This window comes from Rhinolophus sinicus, chromosome 1 (assembly GCF_057876585.1).
Source record: "Rhinolophus sinicus isolate RSI-liver-muscle chromosome 1, RSI-T2T, whole genome shotgun sequence".
Lineage (NCBI taxonomy): Eukaryota > Metazoa > Chordata > Mammalia > Chiroptera > Rhinolophidae > Rhinolophus > Rhinolophus sinicus.
In genome coordinates, this window is record NC_142501.1 from 187,009,815 (window position 1) to 187,031,814 (window position 22,000).

At 49.5% G+C, this 22,000-nt stretch overlaps 1 protein-coding gene across 3 annotated transcripts; it reads right to left on the reverse strand.

Moving 5' to 3' along the window:
• Window positions 1–496: 496 nt before the first annotated feature.
• On the reverse strand, window positions 497–20,330 carry PITX2 (paired like homeodomain 2). 3 transcript variants are annotated; one of them, XM_019741889.3, is made up of 5 exons: window positions 19,698–20,330; window positions 15,915–15,970; window positions 15,316–15,453; window positions 4,209–4,414; window positions 497–1,759 (listed from the first exon to the last, which is right to left on the reverse strand). In XM_019741889.3, exons 2-5 carry the CDS (start codon window positions 15,958–15,960, stop codon window positions 1,196–1,198), a joined length of 954 nt encoding a protein of 317 aa, XP_019597448.1. In that variant the 5' UTR covers window positions 15,961–15,970; window positions 19,698–20,330; the 3' UTR covers window positions 497–1,195. The 3 variants fall into 3 exon arrangements, with proteins under 3 accessions (XP_019597448.1, XP_019597449.1, XP_019597447.1); XM_019741890.3 differs by lacking the exon at window positions 15,316–15,453 and having other exon boundaries at window positions 19,698–20,297; XM_019741888.3 differs by lacking the exons at window positions 15,316–15,453; window positions 15,915–15,970; window positions 19,698–20,330 and adding an exon at window positions 5,263–9,939.
• Between the last annotated feature and the right edge of the window lie 1,670 nt (window positions 20,331–22,000).

Sequence of the window (22,000 nt, forward strand, 5' to 3'; positions counted from 1 at the left end):
GTGGAGGCCTAAATATTTTGAACTGGAGGTGTTTCCTTGTAAACTTATTATAGATATATTCCTCTTCAAGAGGAATGTATATAAACTGTACATGCATACATACACACATACTTCTCCAGAACAATTTACTGGAGGTGCAGGTTCCCTGCCCCCTCCCCCAGAAGTAAAAGATTCATTCCAAGCTGGCATACTTTCTAAAGTTCTTTCTCTTTTTTTTCTTTCTCTCTTACATTATTTGCTAACAATAATGGAATCCTCTGGGTTCAAGCCAAAGAAAAATCTGGGAGACAAGATCAGACTTTGCAGCCCATTTTTGCTGGGAGTGACTTTTTTGTTTGTTTCTGATACATGACTATAAGTTATTTCTACCAAATTTAAATAAGTACTGCTGCCTTGCATCTTTAAGGAGGCAGGCAGAGGGATTGGTTTATTTAGGAGGCAGTGACTGAGAAACCCTGTCCAGGCGGCAAAGGAGGGCAGAAAGAATCCAGACCAATTTGTATACAGTATAGTTTACTCCCATGAAATAAAACACATTTTTTTCATATTTGCTGAAAAGTAAAACAATAATATTGTACGAAATGTTATACACAGGGTAGGTTGTACATAGCAGTTTCAGAAACATCATTGCATCCACCAGAAAAAAAACTATTCTAAAACTGATATTCACACATTTTTTTAATAATAATAATATGTTAGAAACATACAGTGTGGTATTTAGTATATACATTCCTTTGCTCGCAAGCGAAAAATCCTAATCGCTTCTGTATAACATGCTTTATTTTAAAGCCTAACCTTTAAAAACACTGTTGTGATATTACTAACAACTGCTTTTTATAAAATTAATTTGACATTTCGATATATATATACATCCTTTCAGTCATTTTAATGTTAACAATGCTAAACTTAAAAAATAACAAGCTTATAGTAATGTTAAAATGTCATATTCAGTCAAACATCTGTGTGTGTCCTTGCAACTGTTGGAAATACTTTTAGTGAAAGATGTCAGACATTGAGGAAATTCCTTTGAAATCAAGGGGGCTCCCTCTTTAATTCAGTGGTTTCCTTTTCTCTCTATCTTCTCTTTCTCTGCCTTTCTTTAGTGCCCACGACCTTCCATCGTAATTCCCAGTCTTTCAAGGGCAGAGTTGCCCGGTCCCGCACGGTCCTAGGATCCCCGCGCTCTAGGCGCGGCTCACACCGGCCGGTCCACCGCGTACTGGCAAGCACTCAGGTTGGACGCGGGATTCTGCACGCTGGCGTAGCCGAAGCTGGAGTGCTGCTTTGCTTTCAGTCTCAGGCTGGCCAGGCTCGAGTTACATGTGTCCCTATAAACGTACGGAGGAGTCGGCGGCGCATAAGGACAGGCGGGCGTCGGCACCGCGGAATTCAGGGACGGGCTGCTCAGGTTGTTCAAGTTATTCAGGCTGTTGAGGCTGGAGCCCGGGACACCGGTCACTGCTGAGGGCACCATGCTGGACGACATGCTCATGGACGAGATGGAGTTGGGCGGGGAGAACATGCTCTGCGACGACAGGGGGTTGACGTTCATAGAGTTGAAGAAAGGGAAGCTCTTGGTGGACAGAGAGGCCGACGTGAGGCCCTTCGCGGCCCAGTTGTTGTACGAATAGCCCGGGTACATGTCGTCGTAGGGCTGCATGAGGCCGTTGAACTGCGGCCCAAAGCCGTTCTTGCACAGCTCGGCCTGCTGGTTGCGCTCCCGCTTTCTCCACTTGGCCCGACGATTCTTGAACCAAACCTGGGGGTTGGAGGGCAGGAGCAAACAGACGCCATAGATCGGATAAGTAAAACGTGGATTCCGGAGAGCACCAGAGGCTGCCTTCTCTCTGACACACACACACACCCTGGCCGCCACCGTTTTCCCCACCCCCGGCCCGGCCCGTGCCCCAAGCTTCCAGAGCCCGTACGCAGTCACCAGCCCAAGCCCTGCCCAGGCCTGCGAGCCTGGGTTCTGAGCTGCGCCAAAACCCCCAGCCAAATGCCTGGCGGCCTGCGGTGGCTTCTTCACCAAGCCTTCTTCGGGGTCTAAAAACACTTACTGCAAAATAAACGCGGGTCAGAGGGCTTTCTGCCCAACTCTTCCCAACCACCTTGCAAACTTGCTTCCATTCCAAAGCCACAGACTAAATGTAGAGGGCCAGGGGCTGAGAGGGCACCAGAGCCGGCTTTCTCCCCCATACAGCTCCTCCCTCCCCTCTCGGATCTCCACTGCCACCTCCCACTCCAGGGAATGTGCGCCCTCCCCTCAACGAGCGACGGGCGATGCGCGCGACCCCGTTCCTCGCCTAGAAAAATAACCAAGTAAAAAGCAAAAGGCCACCTCCCCGACAGCTCTTTAAACTCCGCGAGCTTCGTGCGTAAATCTCCGGGAACCCAGAAAAGGTTGTTCTGCAGCCTCCTCCTCCTCCTTTCACTCCCCTCAGTCTCACCCTCCGCCCATCCCCAGGCCAGGCCCCAGCACCCCGCGCTGCTCCCGCTGGGCCCAGTCCGGTGGCTTGGCTTTGCTGGCAGCCATCCACCCCGGCCAGCTCCTACCCATGCAGGGTGGCCCCGCCGCAACCCTGCTCTCAATCCACATTGGGTCCGCCCGTCGCCCCAGACGGCGGCTTTTGTGTATTGGAGTGAAGACTGGCCCGAGATTTCGGAGTTGACACCAGTGATGTTTTACATTACACAGCTCAGCCGGGCCCAGCCGCCTAATCCGCATTTTTTTTTTTTTTCCTTTTCTCTTTCATTCTCGATTTCCTTTTTAGCCCCCTTCCTCTCTGCATCCGACTGCTATAAAAAGCAAGCCTCACTCCCACTTGGCTCGACCTGCAGCGGGTCTGGAAGGAGGTAGCGGGAGGGAGCGGGAGCCTAGCGTGGCGGCGGCAGAGGACTAGGGAGGGACTGAGAGAAACCAGAGGGGTGGGGGAGGGCTTTTCCGAAAGATTCCGCAAAACCCACAGATTGTGTTTTTATTTTAATTACTTGCCATTTCTACCCTAGGCCGTCTAAACTTTGCCCAGGGAGAAGAGTACGTGCGAGGCCCGTTCCCCTGTTGCGCAGGAGAGCTAATGAAAGACTGACCTTGGAGCAAAACCACACCGGCCGGCCTGGAGCACTAGCTCTACGCGGTTAAACTAAAACCATTTCCAACTTCATCCCGGCTCTTCTACCACTACTATTGCCTCATACCTTACACAAATGCCACCCAGAGAGTGCCTTCGTTCCCTCTGCTCTGGGAAGTGCATTTTGGTCTTATTCTTTTCATCATTATTGTTACATAATGCTTGCTTCTTTCTGCTTTTCATCTCTGACTGGGAACTCTATTTTTCTATCCAGAACATTTTTTGTTTCTACAACAAAGTCTCTGGATCCTGCTATGTGTGTTTTCTGCTTCCAGAATTCCAACAATTTTGGAATTTTCCACCGACCAGCATAAACCAGGATGTTGCTACTGGGTAATTGATTTAAGTTCATTTTTGCCAATCCATAAAGTACAGATTTGCTACAAAGGTAAGCCCTTTCTTTAATAAAACTATTATAACTGGGAGGAAGGGTGTAACAATCTGAGAAAAGATAAATAAACCAAACCGAAAAGTCTTTCTTTTTCTTTTTCTAAGAGGACTAGCCGGATAGTAATTGTGTATTAAAATGACTTCCGAAGATCACAAAACCAGGAGATAGGGTGTGAGAAAGACCTGAATGGCGGAAAAACCGCAAAGACCTTATAAGGAAAGCAAGGGGAGTAGAGAAAAGGCCAGGCCGGGCGCGAAAGTTTCCCAGCGAGGGCCACTCCTTGCGTGTCTCTGGCGGGTTTTCCTTATTATAGGCGCACAGGTTGGAGCCTGTTCACGGCTCCTGGCCTGGGAGGGATTTTATTAGCACTCCCCTGGAGACTTGCATGTTGGGAACACAATGCCTTGTGCAGGGAAATGCCACGAGGCCCAGTTTGGGAGGGCGCTGGATGGCGGGGCGGCGAGCCGGTGCCGCTCAGGGTCCCTGCGCCGGGCCACGGCCGGTCTCGGAAGGGGGACCTGTAATCTCGCAATTGGGGCCGCCATGAGGCCTTCTGCCTTTGCAAAACCACCCCACTCGTGCCCTCCGGGGCGGCGCTCCCTTCCACAGTCCCACCCTGTCTACACTGCCTGCATCTCTACAAACCCCTCCCGCCTCGCCCTCTCAGGCTCCGCGCGGGCTCCTACCCGGACTCGGGCTTCCGTAAGGTTGGTCCACACGGCGATTTCTTCGCGTGTGGACATGTCCGGATAGCGGTTCCTCTGGAAAGTGGCCTCTAGTTCCTGCAGCTGCTGGCTGGTGAAGTGAGTCCTCTGCCGCCGCTGCCGCTTCTTCTTGGACGGGTCGTCGGCGCCCACGTCCTCATTCTTTCCCTGCTGACTCTTATCTTTCTCTGACAACGAAACACACAAAGGTTCCTGTCAGCATGCCCACTGGCAACCCAGGAACTCCAACTGGACCGGGCGACACCGTCCGGGAAGAGCTGGGTGGCCGGCGAGGAGGAGTGTATGAGCCGCCACTCGCGCGGCAGGGAGCGCTGCGTCTGGGGGGGTGGGTACAGACGTGAGTGTGGGTGTGCGCGCCCCATCTCCTCCCCTCCCCTGGCGCCGCACGTTTTATTTACATGTTTATCTCCCTGCGACGGCACATTCATTTTTATAGCCCGTGCTTTCAAGCACATTCATACGCCTCTGCGCAGACACACCAAATCTCCTGGGACAGCCACCCGCGCGTGTTGTACAGACCCTCCTCGAAGAAAGCTCAGCTTTCGACGTGGTTTCGGAATGCTAGGAAAGTAGATTTTGGGATTTGGTCAGGCACCCAAGTTCCTCCGCCCTTTAGAACGACCACCTCTTCTTCTGAGACATGGTTTCAGAAATACTTTTCTAACAAGCGGAGCTTCTCGGGAGCTGAAAGCCTAAAGGAGAACAGGGCCGGGGTGGGAGATGGGGAGCGGCCTCTGAACGTTCTCGGGTGGAGATGCTTGGAGTTTTGTGCCTCAAGAAACAGAACGGAGGCTAGGATTGGAATACGGAGGGCCGCAGAATGGCCCGCGCCGTTCGCGCCACCCCGGCCGGTGGTGGAGGTAGAGCAAAAGGGACGGAAGTTATGCAGGGAGCAAGCTGAACGACCACTCCCACCACACCTCCCCCAGCAGGGGCCAACTTCCTTTCGGGCGAGAAGGGTCGAGCGACGCGGGGCGGCTGGGCGGGGGTACCGCGGGGCGGTGCGGCGCCTTACCTGCGGCCTCGGGGCTGGAGGTGTCAGAGATGGTGTGCACCTCCAGCCTGTGTTTGGAGGAGTCCAGGGCGCGGGTCTGACCAGGAGCTAGGACCGAAGCCATAGCCAGCGGCTGGGGATGGTGACAGGAGGAGGACGAGGAGGCGGCCAACAGCTTGGTCCCTGCTGCTCCGTGCTCTAAGTGCAGCGGGCCTTTCAAGCAGTTCATGGACGAAGGAGCACGCCGCCCTACGAATCCTGGGCCGCCGCCGCGTTGCGCTCCAAGCGCAGAGGTTTCCCGCGGTGGCCGCCGCGGGCAGAGCCAGGGAACACAACCCTCGCCGAGTCCTCCAGCCGAGCCCGCCCCGTTTTCTTCGGAAGGCTCAAGCGAAAGGGTCGGCGGCCGAAAGTCAGTGGGCAAACGGAGCCATTCGGCTGTGGGCAGGAGGGCACTGCTCGGAGCGTCTTTGCGGAGCAGGCTTGCAAGCTCCAAAGCGAAACCAGAGTGGGCAAAGACCCCTTTCTTCCTTTCCTCCCTCCCCCAAGTACCCCTCCAATAAGGAAAGCTAACGCGGAGCGCGCTCTGCCCGCCCCCGGCGCGCAGCCCTGACAGCGAAGTGTCAAGAGTGACAGGGACAGGTAGCTGATATTGGATCCCCGCGGCGGCGGCGGCGGCGGCGGCGGCAGTGGTGGCGGCGGCGAGGGCCCGGGGTCGCACCCTCCGCGACGCACACACGCACACCCCGACGGGTTGTCGAGCTCGAGCCGGGCCACGCCGCAGCTCAGCTCCCGGCACTCGGGCCAGCGACGGACCAGCTCTGCGGCTCCGCGCTTCCCTGTTGGCCTAACATCTTAAAACCAGAGGCGGGCTTCCTGGTGCCAAGACGTCACTCGGCCACTGCCTTCCCCCACCCTCCCGCCTCCTCCCAGTCGCTTAGCGGGGCTGGAGTGACGTGGTTTCGCACCAATCAGGAGGCCTTGAACCTCGGTGGAGGGACAGTGCTGCCTGCACCTATCAGCTGTGCGGGGCCGGGCAAATACCTTGTTGCGCCCACCGAGTCTACACCCGCCGGCTCCAGCCGGGCAAAAGACGATCGGCTTTTTGTTAGGGCGGGGAGGTGGAAGGATGAGACTGGGAGTAAAAGGCTCGGGAGTAAAGGACAGAAAGGTCGAGGGCTAGAAGGTACATAGATCAACAAAACACCCTCCACTCCTTCTTTTTGTACCTCACTATATCCATTTCCAATCCAGACGTGTTTTTCTTCCCCTATATGAAAAGGAGACAGGCTACTTAAACCCAGAAATATTTAAAAACACCAACAAATCACCTCTCCGATCTTAAAATTTCCAAACAGTCTGTCAGGTGAATGGGGCGCTAATCTGAAAAAGCTGTATTTTAATTGCAAAAAGAGAAAAAGACAGAGCCCTGAGAAGTCAGGCTAATAAATTAGAAATCGAGAAGCAAATGGACCCGTCAAAAGAAAATTACCCTGACTTTAAGCGAACAACTGTTTGGTGGTTCACTCTGGATTTATACAAGAATAAAAAGTCACCTCAGATCACGTTCTCTGTAATGCTTATTAGTCCCCAGACAGAAAACATACAATAGAATAGAAACCCTAACCCAGCATTTTCAAAATGCTGAAAGCTTATCCATTCTACTTAACGTTGATTAAGACACATATCCTAGATCTTTCAAATTCCTTGTACACTGTATTAAGCTCGTCCTAACCCGAGAGAGAGCCGAGCTTTAAATTCGACTCTCTTGTTTACTTTATTATCAATCAGATTGAAATCCATAAAGCTTGTAGAATCAACAGCCTTGAGCTAATTATATATGAAATATGCTTTAATGAGTTTCCATACAATTAAGAATGTTGCCAAATAACCAATTTCAAGGGTAATTTTTAAGTCATTTTCTTTTCCTAGGAGGCTCAAGGCTGTCTTGAATTGTTAAAGTCCAAGCAGGCAGAGGAGGTAGTGTGTAAGTGATGGGCAAAAGCTTGGAAAACACTCAGCTAGGAAAAGCAAAGCCTTATTCATTTATATAAAACAAAGGGAAAATCACCTTTGGGGACATCCAACTCTTTACAGCACTATTTCCAAAAAAAGTTTAATTTCCAAAGAAAGTAAAGAAAGAAATCCAAACGTATCATTTAAAATAATTTTTGAGAGTCCTTTTGTCCTTTGGCTTAGGTCAGCTGGAGAGCACAAACTAATCTTCCCTGGGTTCTGCATTGGCGATTGCGTTATTGTGGAGTTAGTGTTATCATCCCTGACTGTGTACTTGTTTGACACTACAGTCAATGATTTGCAACACCAGTATGAGTATCTTCAGAAAACTCCCTTCTTGTCCTTGTTCACAAGATTGGGAAACTGACTCAGTCTGGGACAGAGTGGATGAAACAGACTCCAAAAATGTTTGTATCCTGTGCGTCTCGCTTTGCCCTTCTCCCCACATCCAAACCCTATCTGCAACTCCTCCCCCATTTTAAACATTCTTGAGAGCAGTCCAAGGAACCAAATGAGAATTGTTCTTCAGTATCTCCTCACAAGGACCATCCCACTTTAAGGGGGAACTTTCTTCATAGCAAATTTTAAATCATCATTTCTAATTTTAACTTTAATTCTAGGTCACCCCCATTCCAGGTATACACAAACCTGCTCAGAGGAGAACACATCCCCCTGTGACAGGTCTGCATTAGCTGAGGCTCATACATTCAGCTACATTAGGTCCTGCAATCTTATCACTAAATTATACGTATTACACCAGCAGTCTGTTGGTAAAGAAGGTTAAATTAATTTACATTCTGTTCATTATCTGGTGCTTAAATGACGCATTTTATCCCTGAGATTTGGAGGAGAATCTCCTCAGACCCCACAGCGTTTCACCGAAGACAATGCTCTTACATTTGTAGTGGTTTTTAATCTGATAAGACTCTAATTTGCTTAAGTCTTTTAAATAAGGGTTTTAGATGTTTCTAGCCGTTTTCTTATTGAATTTCCTCTAATTCCCCCAAGATCATAAAGTATATGGGTAAAGTAAATATTTCCTGCCATTGTACTGCCAGCTGATGACCTATAAGTCAATATGAATCCAGCTCTTTTCTGCCCAATGTGTTTACTAATCATATTCTAGTTTCTTTTTTTAAATCTCAGTATAGCTGCGATCCCCACAGTACCATGCCCCTAAAGCCTCATTTCAACTAGAAACTCCATTACATCAAAAAATGAAAAATTCTCTATCATAGAGCATGCAAGTTTTTGGTGGAAGCTCCTGGTTTTTTCCAAAACCCATTAGTTGCTTGGGAGAGCTGAGAAGCTTCATGGAGCCGTACCGATTCTAAGTCCACCTCTCATTTAACCCGCCGAATTTTAATGCAAGCGCAGGTGGCTCTGCTTGATTAATAGAACTTTCATCAAGACAAATACACACTGTGAAGGACCTAAACCAGCCTTCAAATTGGGTGACAAACCCAAGGGGAAGTGACAGCTTCTCATAGTGCCAAAGTGTGGGAGATTCTGGAAGTGCTGGTGATCTTCAGGTAGCCTAAAAGCCTAAAAATACAAGGAATCTTAAATTTTGTCGATCTATTGCAAAGTGAAGTGGAGGATACTAAAGACAATTATCTGGAACACTCTGGTTAGAGTGAAAACACACACCATATATATATTATTTATTACACATATATATGGTCCTCTTCCAACTCCAGCTCTCTAAACAACAGTTTATTTGCATTTTTCCAGCCGGAATTTCAACTCTCTCCTAATCAACTAATCACAAACTCTTAGTTTGGGTAACACACTTCCCAGGTCCAACAAGGTTCACTCCATGGTATCAACATGAAAAGTCTAAATGGGAAAAGCAAACGTCTAGTAGGGAACCAGGAAACACTTTTCAATTAAAATTGTGATGGTGGTGGTTAATTTTGGATGTTTAATTTATAAAAATCTTGTGGGTACACAGGTACAGGCAGCATAGGAAGAAGTTGGAAGGAAAGAGATCTTATGTTTTTGGTTCAGCACTACTGTCACCCCCCCTTCCCGTTTCTTTGACTGGTTCTAGAAATTTTCAGTCTAGAAAAACTCAGCGTGGTCCGTTCAGGGAAGCCGCGCATGCTGCACGGTCTCGCTGGGCAAGGACAGGAAGCCCAGTGAGGGTTTGGGTTTTCCTGTCTCAAGACATCAGGTGTCGTCTCAATTGGGTTGTCTTGCTAATTCTTTCAAAGAAAGACCCCTTGAAGAGGGAAATGTGTAAATTGGGGTCAGGCCAGGCGTGAGCTGATACTGGCCATCGAGTACCAGTCTTAAGGTCTTATTTAATTTCACACTCTTTAGTGTTAGTTGCGCAAAGCCCCTCTGGCCTCCGCGATGAGATTGGTTCTGCTGTGCCACCGAACTCTCAGTTGCTGAGGTCTGGGTATGGACTGGGACCTAGTCAAGCGACCCACGACTTTTAGAAAAAAACAGCTCCTCAGAGCTCACCTGGAAGATGGCTCAATTAAGATGTTTCCCTATGCTATCAGGCCATAGAGGGTAGGAATCTTACTGTGGTCCAGGCTAACTCAAGGACGACTCCCCTCCCCAGCCATTCCGCTCGGAGCCACGTGACAGGCGTGTGTGCAGGTGGTGGTGTAAGGCGCAGAGGTCAGATGGAGACCTTGCACCCCGCCCAAGAAGTGGCCCTTTCTCTCCTCTTTCCTCTGCCTGGCTTTTTTACGCTCACAAATCAAGCTGGAACGGGCCCCCTTTCTACCCCCCACCCCCGCCATAACACAGAAATTAAAGGCTTTACTGTGGCTGATTTTCCGCCCTTCAGTCCCTAAATGGAATAAAAAAGTGCTAGTTTGTAAAAAAGGGTGGATTCTTTCTGAATCAGAACTCTGTAGATGTACTGAGCAACACCCACCCTCTCTGGGTCCGTGTACATGGTCCCCATATTTCTGTCCTCACACATTCCACCACGTGAGGTATGGCGTGACTAGATGAGGGAGTTCTGGTGGCGGGGTTATGTACCCCCACGCTGGCTGGTGAAGAGAAGAGCGAGGGATTAGAGGGGGTGCGGGAGCAGGGGGCTGCCGAAATCACTGAATCCACGTGCCACCATGCCTCTTCACGTTAGCGTGCTACCGCTACAGGTTTATTAGGCGCTCATTTCATCGCAACGCAACTAGGCATGGAAAAGTAAAATAAAGACAATAGTATAAATGTTTGCTTGGGGTAGGAGGAGAGAGAGAGAGAGGAGAGAGCGAGCGAGCGAGCGAGAGAGAGAAAGACAAACATCAATATATCAATATCCAGGTCCAGAGATAGAGAAGTGGCAAGGGACTAACTAAAGTCACTTAATAAACAAAACAACAATTGAATTAAAGCGTTCCTCTCTCTTTCTCTTTTCGTTATGTCTCCGTCTCCATCTCATGTCTGTCTCCCTTTTCTATTTCTCTTGCTCTCCCTTCTTTCAGTCTTCCCTCTCCCAGACATGCTGGTAGCTAACATTCAGCATTAGTTGTCATGGTGACCATAAATCACATAAATCCAAAAATACCCACCTATAATCTGAGATGAAGCTTTTATTTCCCTAGCGAAATAATATTTTAAAAGCTGTCAGCTGACGAAAAAAGGAACCCAGCTCATTGTAGTAACCCAAGTAATATATTACTTCTAAAGGTTTAAATTAAAATGTCAGCCTGTTAAAAAACACGCTGAGAGAATCTTGGGCACTCTTCATGTCATATCCTCACAATGAAGTTGACTCCATCACTCCTAATCACTCTTTAACACATATACACAATTTTGCGTGCTCTTGCTTCTACTAATTTATTCTCTCTCCTCCCCACTACCTCAGTCCTCAAAGACTCTCTGCCTTGGATTGTAAGAGAAAGGAGTCTCCACCTGGATCAGAAAGGAGCTCGATCATTTGCCTGGGACTTTTGAGGACCTTGTGTGTTGGTCCTTGTTATCAATCACTTTCCAAATGAAAAATAGGGTTTTTTTTTGTGTTTTTTTTTGGGGGGGGGGGACTTCATTTCAGGGCCATAATGAAGGCGACTTCCTAGAGGGGAGAAAAAAGAAACGCAGAGAGCAGGAGTGGTGGAGGATAGACCGAGTAGTGGAGGACTGAGGTGGGCCGCCAGGTTCTTTGGTGAAGTCTAGCCCAGGAAAAGGACGTATATTCTCCCATTCCTCCGGCCTTTTGCTCCTGAGAGAAAACTTTCCCATTTGGAGACCCTAGTAGTGGGGGCTGGCGGCGGGTGGCGGCCGCAGTTGGGCCTTTTGTCTTCTACCTTGGGCTTGTTGTCTTTTGCCTATCTTTGGATTACAGGGTATTCGCCTAGATGAAGAGCCATTAATTACCCATTCAGTCAATATTAGGAAGACCACAAAGCTTTTTACATAGGATTAAGAAGACATCAGATTGTTCCATTAGTATATTCCTGCTCACGAATAAGCTTTCGTTATACATTTCCTTTTCCCCGGAGCCGTTCTCACAACTGCTGCATATATTAACAGCGGAGTAACAGCCGCACCAGCCTGACCAAACTTTGAGCGCAAACCCAGTCGTAACCTGTAAAGCCTGCTTCTGCGGGCGGGGATCCGTAGGGATTGACTACCTTGGGACAACTGTTCCAATTACTCCGGATGGGGAACAAAAACACAAAACGGAGGGGCAGCTTCTGCCAGTCAATTGATTTGGCGGGGAAGTCGGAAAAAAAAAAAAAAAAAAAAAAGAAAGAAAACCTTCTCTCCTTGCCCAGCTCCTCTGTCTGGTTGCTTCTTGCTCAGACCCCACGCGACTTGACAGGCCCCATCCCTGCCCCCGCGCCGCACTGCGAGCCCTGTACCCTTCTAAACACCCCTCTCTCACAGCGCTGAGGCCACGAGAACCGCCCTGTGCACCACCATTTTGCGTTTTGCTGCGGAAGGTCTGGGCTGCTGTCGCCGGTGTCTTTGTTAGCATTAAAGTCGCTTCTTAACAGAGGAGGGAACTAGGATTGTTTGCTTTCAGGGGGTACTTAGAGACCCACGTAGTATGTGCTCGGCAAACATTTGCTGACTGAATGAATGGGGGGTCTGTGGGGGCTTGGGCGGCGGGGTTATCCCGGGTCCTCTGAAGAAGACCGGAACCGAGATGCTGCCCCGGGAGAGAGTGTGTGTGGTGGCTTGGGAGCCGCACGGGGCCTTGGAGTCCCTCTCCCAAGGGAAGAACGTCTTCGCTCACTAGAGACCCGGGTGGAGAGCCCAGCCACTTTGCCAAAGCTGTTTAAAAATTCATGGCATCGCTGGGGGAGGCCGGGCAAAGGTACTCGCCCTAGGTTTGGTCGCGAAGCCAGGCGCCAGGACCAAGGGGCCGCAGCTCGGACTGATTTCAGCCCGGAATCCAGAGCCACCGCTGGAAACTGTAAGGGTTACTGACAGGGGAGGATCAGGTCATTGCCTTCCTGAAGGTCAAGATCACTTTTTGAGTTCCATAAGGAGGTTCCTTTAGGGACACCCCAAACAAGTAAAGGCCAAGGACCGCTGACGTAGGGAGACGTTCTCAGGGGCCTCTGCCCCTTAATTCTAATTTTACTTCTAATTTACTTGCTAATTATCAAAGGTACTGCTTAACTTGCCAACTCTTCATCGCTCCACTTATTATGCCTAGCCATTCCTCTCTCCACCCTCTCTCAAAGCCCTGACCTTAGGGTCTCCAGCTGACCTCATGTCCCCTCCCATTTCGGGGTTCTAGCCAGGCTGTGGGTCAGCCCAATGGGTATCAAGGGATCGGGGACTCTATAAGAAGGGACTCAGGGCCCAGGCCTCCCAGAAATCTACCTTGCCTACTCGGAGAACATTTTCTGTCTTCAATGAGGACATGGGGTTTTGGTGGGTGAGAAGGCAATGCCAATAATAGAATATCCTGACCCTTTTTGGAAATCGCATGTCATTGTGAACATTTTTTTTCTTTTTAAAAGGAAATAAAAACTATGAAAAAGGAGGAAAAAAATCTTTCTTTTAAGCAGGCTGTGGCCAGAAGTTTCTTATTGCCTAAGTTAAATTTACTTATATCCAGTAAAGAGAATGCTGGCAACTTTCCTTCAGGGGTATTATAGCTTTGCCTATTCATTTTGTGTGACATTTTTTGGTCTACCAGATCCCTAAAAGCCAATAAAGTCAAGATTTTCAACATTTCTTCCTATCACATACCTCGTCTTAATTAATGGCATTAAACATGTTTGGGCAGCAATTTTCTTCTTTGGTCCAAAAGGAAGAAAAGAGAGAACTGGCAGTGTAGGGGAAGAGCCCTTCACATGCACTAAAATAATCCGGGCTGAAAGTAATGGCTATTTCTTGTTCTTTGTTTACTTGCTAATTATCAAAATCGAACGTCCAGGGGCACCTGCCAGGACTGTGATAGGAGCCGGCAGGACTCCCCAGCTCGCCAGCTTCTTCCCCACCCAGGAGGCCCTCATTTCACCCAGGCTTCTCGAAGGGGCCCAGCCTCCCAACTCGCATGGAGGCCACCTGCCCTCAGTAGCCATTCCTGGGGTCAAAGAACCCTGGGTGGGGGTGGGGGAAGGAAGAGACATTTTGCGTCTCTCCAGCTCCTAGTGCAGCGAGACATGTCAGCCTCGCCTGGGCGGCGGCCAGTCCGCCCCGTGCGAAGTCAGATTGGGGAGCTCCTTTAGTCTGGCTGGAGCCAGGGCTGAACCCGCACAAAGCATTTTCCCCGGGAGTCATCGCTACTTTTGATTTTTAACCATATCCCAAACATAGTCCGGTCTAATAATTTATTTTTACGACCGATTATCAAACAGAAGAAGAATTTAACACAATCTTAATGACAGAAATCACCCGACGTTATCTCTGCATGGCCCCATTTAACCCCATGGGGTTAATCCCGGACAAGTGAGCATTTAACTGGCCCAGCAGGAGGAGTCGCGATATTGTGCAGTGTCGAGGCCAGTCTACTCCGGACCACTTTATACGTTTTATTTCAACAAATGATGTTTTTCTCTCAGATTCACTGGGAAACCTAAATGCAAGGCCTTTGTTTTCTTCTTACTAATATGGTTTGTTTATTTGGCGAGGGTCCCAATTTGCCTCCCCCCCACCTCCGGCACCCATTATATTTGTATCCTTACTCTTTAATCCGGAAAGAGAGGGTTAGGGGCCGAGAGCTGGGGGGCAGGTGCGGGGGTGGAGGGCGCTTTATCTCCTCACACTATCAAAGGTCAACAACCTCCTAAGGCTAGGCACTTATTTATTAAGGAGCCTGGAAAACCCGGAGAATAGAGGAACAGTAAACTTGAGTTTTTCATGTATTCCAAGGGAAAGCTTGTCCTCTCAGCCCTACACACACACACACACCCCTACTGAAGGGCAAGTTTCAATTCAGCAAAGGCCTGTGCAATGGGTTGGAGACATTTTAACTTTCACACAAGCCTGCAGGCTTTGAAAAGCAATGTCCCTTGACTCGTCCAGAGTGAAACCAGCCAATCAAACAACGACACCACCAAAACCCGAGGCCCTAAAACCAGCACAACAGGTAGGTTCGCGTCGACAGGGGTACACACTCCATTCCACTCTTGGCTGCTGAGCACAGTCGCTGCCCTCTGGCTCTGCGGGCTGTTGTCAGCTCCTGCACCTCCCCAGCCAAGCGAATCTCCGCCAACACAATCCTCCGGTGCGGTAAACTCCACACCCAGAAACCTGGGCGGGACGCGTCTGAGAGCCGCCGGGACCCGGTGGGCCCTTGGTGCTGCACGCAGTGGGACGTGGTGAGCGACAGAGGTCGCTGTTGGACCACTTTACCACGCCAGCTAGAGGCACTGAGGTGGGTTGGCATGTGTATGGATTAGGCCACTCGGAAAGCTCGAGAGAGAGGGAGAGGTGTTGGGTCTCAGGAGTCCAGTATGATTTGGGGAAGGAATTAACTTCCCTGGAACGGCTGCTTTCCGTCCCACCCAGAGGCCAAGTGTCTAAGTTCAAAGAGCGAGAGCGCCTGTCTGGCGGGCACGCCCGCGTGCGCCTCACCCAGAGGCCCCAAGGCGAGCGCCCAGCGCGCGGCCTGCGCTTCGCTCTCGGCCTTACCATTGGCGCTGGGATGCTGCCGCGGGAAGAGCTTGCTGCTGGCCGCCTCTTTCCGGCTCTCGGGAGAGTCCGTGAACTCGACCTTTTTGATTTCGGAGTCTTTGGAGAAGAGGCATTCAACGGCCGCCGGCTGCACGCCTGGGCAGCGCGCGCCAGCCCCACGTGCAGGGAGAGAGAAGCCCCCGGTCGCCGCGGAAAGCAGCGGGGGTGGAGGGTGTGGGAGGAGGCAGGACGGAGGAAAAAGAGGGACAAAGAGCAGAGACCCAGTTAGAAGGAAAAGAGGAGGGCACTCCTGTCTTGCCTACCCTCTGGCCACCCAGAGCAGGGAGCGTCCTCTCTCTGCTCCTCCCTGGCTGCCAGCTGCTCCTGCCCAGGGGAGGAGACATGGGGCTTCGGGATGCGGCGAGCGGCTCCCTCCCTATCCACAGCCCCCCAAAGATGAGGCCGCCAGCATCCCGGTTCTGATTTCCTTCCTGCCCTGGCCGGCTCCTCCGGGAAGCGCCCCACGCCGCGGCCTCACAGCAGGGCCGGTGCTCTCTCGCCGCCCTCGAGTGGCGCGGTTTCCCGTCGGGGGACCAGGCAGGAGAAGCGAGTCTTACCTAATTGCACACACGCAGACACTAGTTTGCGGCAGTTGGTCTCCATTCCCCGTTATCTGCAAAACAGAAGAGAAGGAGGGCTGTGAGAAGGGGCGGTCTGCGGGCACGCAGGGCTCAAAGAGGCTGGGGCGGGAGTGAGACAGAGAAGGCAATTTCAATACTCGCTAGATGCGTCTACTGTGCTAGGTTCTCGGACCTGACAGCCACTTGCTATCCAGCTTCACCCCCCCATTCTAGCCCCAGGGGGCATCTCCCTCTTGAATCTTAGCGAATGGCAGGCCCAGAGGCTTTTGGCCTACACAGTTACAACGTTCTGGAGACCTAGGCTGTGGAACTACTCATACGGTGTGTGTCGGTGGTTAAGAGTCCGTCTGAACAGCAGGGCAACCTTAACAAATGCAAACTTGGGGGGCGGTGGTGGGAGCGGGTGAGGAGGCCTTTTCTATTGGGGAGTTGTGTGGGAAGGCCACCTTTCAGCACAGTGCTCGTTGGTTAGTTTGGAACTCAGTAAACATTTCCAGAATTTCAGAATCAACTTGTTCCTGTCCTAGACAGCAGTTGCCCTCGATTTTCTGTAATTCGAAAACGAGCAGGACTCTAAAGCTCTCCGAGGGGTCTCCAGAAACTAGCCAGCTTTGGGCCTCTCGTCCATCAGGAGCCACTTTTCCATATTTAGCCACACTTCTCCCTGGAGATACTCACCCCAGCCATTTATTTACCCTAAAGTATGATTTAAGATCGCAGGGGAGGGAAACGGTGTGGCCTGCGTGAGACTGGGGAGAGCGGGGCGAAAGTCCCCAGAGGGTGTACTGCCGGCCAAGGACGGAGAAATAACTCTGAGAGATCGGCTCCCCCAGTTCTCCCCCTTCTCCTTCTCTGCAAACTAAACCTTTTTCAAATTTCCAACCACAACGCAGTGAGCCAAGCATTTAATGCGCGCCCCCTTTTCCGCCACAGGCGCAGGAAAGGTGGGTGGTGAGGGACTCTGTCCCGGTGGGTAGAAGAGCGGCGCTGCTTTAAAGACCGAAGAAATGAAAGAAGGCCCCGGGCTCCCCAGGACCGTTGGGTCTCGGCGTCGGCCTCACTCCACCCTAACCAGGGTACGCCGGCGGCGGGAGGGCTCACTGCACTTGGGTCTAGGGCTGAGGGTGGGAGCGGGCGTTGCCAGTTGGAGGAGGGGCAGAGGCGGGCAGGTAGCTGCGAATCTGCCACTGGCTTGAGTTACATTTCCCTCTCCTCGGCCTCTCCTGGAAGGAGCAAGACCCGGGGCCTCGGGCCAAGGTCGCTGACTAGAGGAGGGGCTGCCCGGCCAAACGGTTCTCCCACCCGCTAATAAGGACGCAGGCGGGGGTTCTGCGATCCTCGCGGGCCCGGGGGCCCAGAAGTAGCAGTTTGGCGGCTCCAGATTTAGTGATTCTGCAGTAAAATCACAGGATTAGTCCCTGATTGAGATGTCTGTTCGTGAGATATTACAAAATTCATTATCACAGCTCTCTACTAACTCGATATGAAGTAACACAGATGGGATTTTATTAGTCCAGACTTCAAATGTTTACTTATGATAATTTCAGGGGAAATTTGCATGTCATCATCATTTCGATAATCTTTTTTTTTTTTTAAACGTCTGAACTGGTTGCATTATTAGCCGGTAGCCGGAGCATTGCAGATGGTACTGCAAATAGTTTTTATTTTTTAAAAGAATGGAACACAAAAGAAAAAGATCGGGTCACTCGGTGTAAAGTCAGTCAATTATTACACATTCTTCCCCAGTCCCAAGCAAGCTTCAGTTCTGAAGACCAAACAAAGTAGTACAAAACAAGTCTTCAAAAACTCTGCTCCAAAGGATTGAAAAGAAGGTCAAAGCATGTTCCTTAGCTCACTCTTAGTGTCCTTGTGACTTGGGGATTTATTTTGCAGTCAAAATGAGCCCTGAGATGTGCATTTTTTTCCTTCATATAATGACCAGGCCTACTAGATGAATTGAGTCTAAATAAATGGGGAAGATAATTTAAAATTTAAAAAAATTCCAATTCCTGACTGCTGATCCTTAAACGTGCCCTGTCAAGACAAGTCTTACATGACAAATTTGGCGGTGGGATTTAGGGACTGGCTTCGATGGCTAATCTCACAAATTAAGATGCACAATTTTCCCTGATGGAAAGTTCTCACTCCAAAAGTTCATGTCCAGGTATATGCCAGGCAATTTTGCTCTAGCCAACTTGAGTTTTCTATTGTGAGCATGCTAAAAGCACTACATAGCTAATGGAGCACACTGAACCACAGTGGCCAAGGCTGGCAGGCAAGCTCCAAGAAATAAAACAATTTGCTGAAAAATAATTTCCTATGATTGTCATAAGAAAAAATTGCAGGAAAAAATATAGTACTAATAATTCCAAATCCTTTCACATTCCTTCCCTTTCTTTTCACTTTGATAACCTATAACAAAATCTTCAATGGAAAATTTAAAAATAAACAGCAAAAGAACATATGTTTTAAATGAACTAAATTGGTGAGATTAGCTAGTAAATTAATTTGCAGTGAGTAATCATTTAAGGAAATTAAAATACTGCATAACACATTTCTGTATTTTACCAGTTTAAGCCTTCTTTTAAACCAATTAATATCGATGCTTTAGGAACACTTGAAGACAAACATGCTCAACTTGAGGAACAATGCACCTGAATAATTTAAAGTGTAGTTCTGCTTAGGTAAAATGTAAGACAGTCCATAAATGAGGTAGCTATTTAATTTTTAGGGAAAGCTTGATTATTGAAACCTTGAATGATTAGTTTATGTTACAGCAACAAAAATTCTCCATGTATATTGCTTAACTGCTTTGTTTTCTTGACATAATTGGTATTTGAAATTTAGATGAATTTTCTCCAAAATGATATTAAAACCATTTTTAATTCTTATTAATGGCCTAAAAAGAATTCAAGGAAATCTCTCTAAATTAGGTTAATTTTTCATAAAAATATTTTAGAATGTATGAATTCCTGTTATTTAATTCACAATAGTAAAAGATTTTTCTATTTAGTTTCGTAAGACATAATGCACAAAAAAGAGCAAAAATCAGACTACCTTATGATGGTTTGATTTCTAAATTGATTAGGGAAGTAAAGCTATTAAATTGGAATGAAAAGTGGCATATATTTCTCAGATTTAGAATCATTTTTTTTTTTTACTCGACAGTTGGAAAATAGCCCTCTCCCCTGCACCCATTTAAACGTTATCTCCTGAAGTGCAAGACTGGAGTTGACTGGTGATCAATTTAAAGGATTTATAATCCGAAGTAATTGTGTGAGCTTGGTATCCAGTCCTGGCTCCCAGGTAATTCGTTTGGGCCTGAGAGGTCACTAACTGCCAGTTAAGATGGAATCTTTTTTTCCAATTGGTAACAATGGGATGGGGTCTAATCTTCCAGTAGCTGAAACTTTGTACCCGGCCCTTTATCTTGAGAATGCTAATCCTCTGCCTGAAGATTTGTCCCTGCCGTGTTGGCACCGAGATTTAAGGGAAGATACCTCGTTTTAAATGCCAGCTATGGTCTTGCTTCCCACTCCACTTCAGCGCCCCATAGATTGTTGGTGTCTGTGACTGGGGACTAAAGGCACAGGGCTTTGCTAGGGCTGTTTGCCAACTGCGTTACCTGGGGGTGGGGGTGGAGGTGGGAAGGCAGCCCCAAGAACTACAAATCACCTACAGTGAAGATTCTCCAAAGTGGAACAAATTTCCAAACTCGCATTATCTCACATCCCTGCGGGACAGACGGCCTCTACTTACCGGCTACCGGGAGAGAGCTGCTGTCTCCGCGTCCCACCGCTTCCCGGGGAGATTTCCAGCGAGCCAGGCGCGGGCTGCACCGCTAGCGCCCGAAAACCGGGCTGAGAGGACTGCAGGGCTCCCGAGGGTGCCAAGTTCCGAGGGTGTCCACGGGGGCGCGGAGGCCTCCGGAATCTAGCCGTCACTGGCAGTTTCTTTCTGCTCCTCTCCAGCTTTCTCGCTCGGTCTCTCACTCTCTCTCCCCTCCCTCGCTCTCATCCCTCTCTCTTCCCTCCGCTCCGACTCCGTGTAGGGAGTGACGTGACGTCAGCAGAGATTCCACCAAACTCCACTGCACAGTGGCGGGCGGGCGGCCGAGCCCGGCTGTACCGCTGGCGAGTAGGAGCCAGCTCAGCTCTTGGGCGAGCGCGGGGGGGAGAGAGCAGGGGCGCCGAGAAGCGAGGCAGAGGAGGGAGGTAAATACGGGCTGGCTGAGGAGTCGGGAACCGGAGAAAGAGCCCGGAGAGCGAAGGAAAGAGAGGGAGCCGGGCAGGGCGCTTAGACAGGAGCAGACGAGCAGCAGACGCACGCGCTCCCACTGTGGAAAGGAGGACAAGAAGGGAGGATGGGAGGGGAGGAGAGAAAGCGATCTGCGCCAGACCCCGAGCTCCAAGAAATCAGAGGGGAGGGTCGGGACGTCCGGGAGACTGAAAGGTGCTCCTGGGGGGCAAACCGGGTCGGATAGGGAGGAAGGGACAGAGAAAGTGGCCCAAGAAATGGAACAAAGGACCTTGCGTTTGGGATTGTTTGAGACGAGGTGTTGGGGTGTGAGTTTGAGTGTGCCTGTGTGTGACCTTTTAGGCCTGCATGGTTGAGGGAAGAGGTCAAAGAAACGAGGAATTGCGGGGGACGGAGGGAGTGAGGACAGACAGAAGGCTGGAGTTAAGGTAGGTGGGGTGGGGGTGAGATAGGATGACTGAGGAGAAATCTGGAAAAATGGGTGAACAGGGACAGCGGGAGCGAGCGAGCGAGCGAGCGAGCGAGACTAGTCGACCGAGGAAGGCGGGGAAGCTTGGCCCAGCTCGGAGGGCCGGGACACAGGCGCCGGAGGTCAAGACGAGGGGACCCAGCGCGCCATATGCGGTATCGGCGCGCAGGTGGGCACCGCCAGGCACTGACCAGTGTACACGAAGGATTGCGCTGGACAAGGCTCGGGCGCTCCTAGAGTCTAGAATTTCCTCTGCTGTACCTACACTCAACAAGTTCACCCCGGGTCATGGATATCTCATTTTTTATAATGACGAGGTTAAGGTTCCTGGCGAGCATGGTATTAAATTGCACGGGATGGTGGTGGGGGTGGGAAGGGAAGCTCCCCTCAAAACCACATTTGCTCCTAAAAATCGAAGAACATGTGAAGTTAGAGGGGTCAATTTTACCCAAAAAGTAGGCTGTACTTCTAAACCCCAACTTCTAGACTGGAGCAAGGGCGTGTGTTTTGGTAGCGGGCAGGATACTGTGTCCTGCCTTTGGGTGGAAGGACTATAAATATGATTTGCCTGGAAGACCAGGTGCGAAGGCTTCTGCCAGGCATATTGGACAAAGTTCTCTCAATCTCAAGGGCGTCCTGTTAATGTATACTTTTGGAAAGTATCAGAAAACAGCCATAGCTCTTGGCTGGGTTTTCCCACCAATATTAATTCCTGCATAGGAGCAAAAACTCAGCCAGGTTCTCTATTAAAGAGCCCTCCCTTCTGATCTTCTAAAGTTCCGTCTACAATTTGTATTGCTCTTCCTAAACCAACATACCAATTCTCTCAATTTTAGGAAAATATAATGACTTATTGGGAGAACGTGTGTGAAATATGTACATTAGAAAGGCCTGGCGTTTAAAATAACCCAGGTCACCACATAGGTGCGGGGCTTTCTCTGCATTTGGGGGCTGTCTGGAACATGTTATGCGTTTTCTTGAATTACTCCGTGTTTTGAATTCATTTGAGTTACCAGTAAAAACAGGCAAACAAACTTGCTTAATTTGTTTTGAGTGCTAAATCCCTTCACTTTGAAATAGCTAACAGTCGACAGATGGACTCATTTTGTGGAAAGGGTTAGCTTCTTCAGCCACGAAGAAAACTGAGGAAAGATCTACATTTTAAAGCCATTTCTAACCTCCACATAACATCAGTGAAAACTCAAACTTTATCTCTTTACTGGGTGAAAATTCGAGGCAGTTTTATTTAAGGGAAGAGAAATGAGAAGAAAAATGCCCATGTGCTGTTTTTATTTTTATTTCTCCTCGGTCTCTGGGAATTTTTATTTATTGTTTC

Excerpts from the sequence above, each read along its gene's own strand:
- PITX2 (XM_019741888.3), bottom strand. The coding sequence starts at position 5,470 with ATGAACTGCTTGAAAGGCCCGCTGCACTTAGAGCACGGAGCAGCAGGG. Across the intron at positions 4,415-5,262 it reads CTCCAGCCCCGAGGCCGCAG|AGAAAGATAAGAGTCAGCAG; the intron begins GTAAGGCGCCGC and ends TTTCGTTGTCAG. Across the intron at positions 1,760-4,208 it reads TTACGGAAGCCCGAGTCCGG|GTTTGGTTCAAGAATCGTCG; the intron begins GTAGGAGCCCGC and ends TCCAACCCCCAG.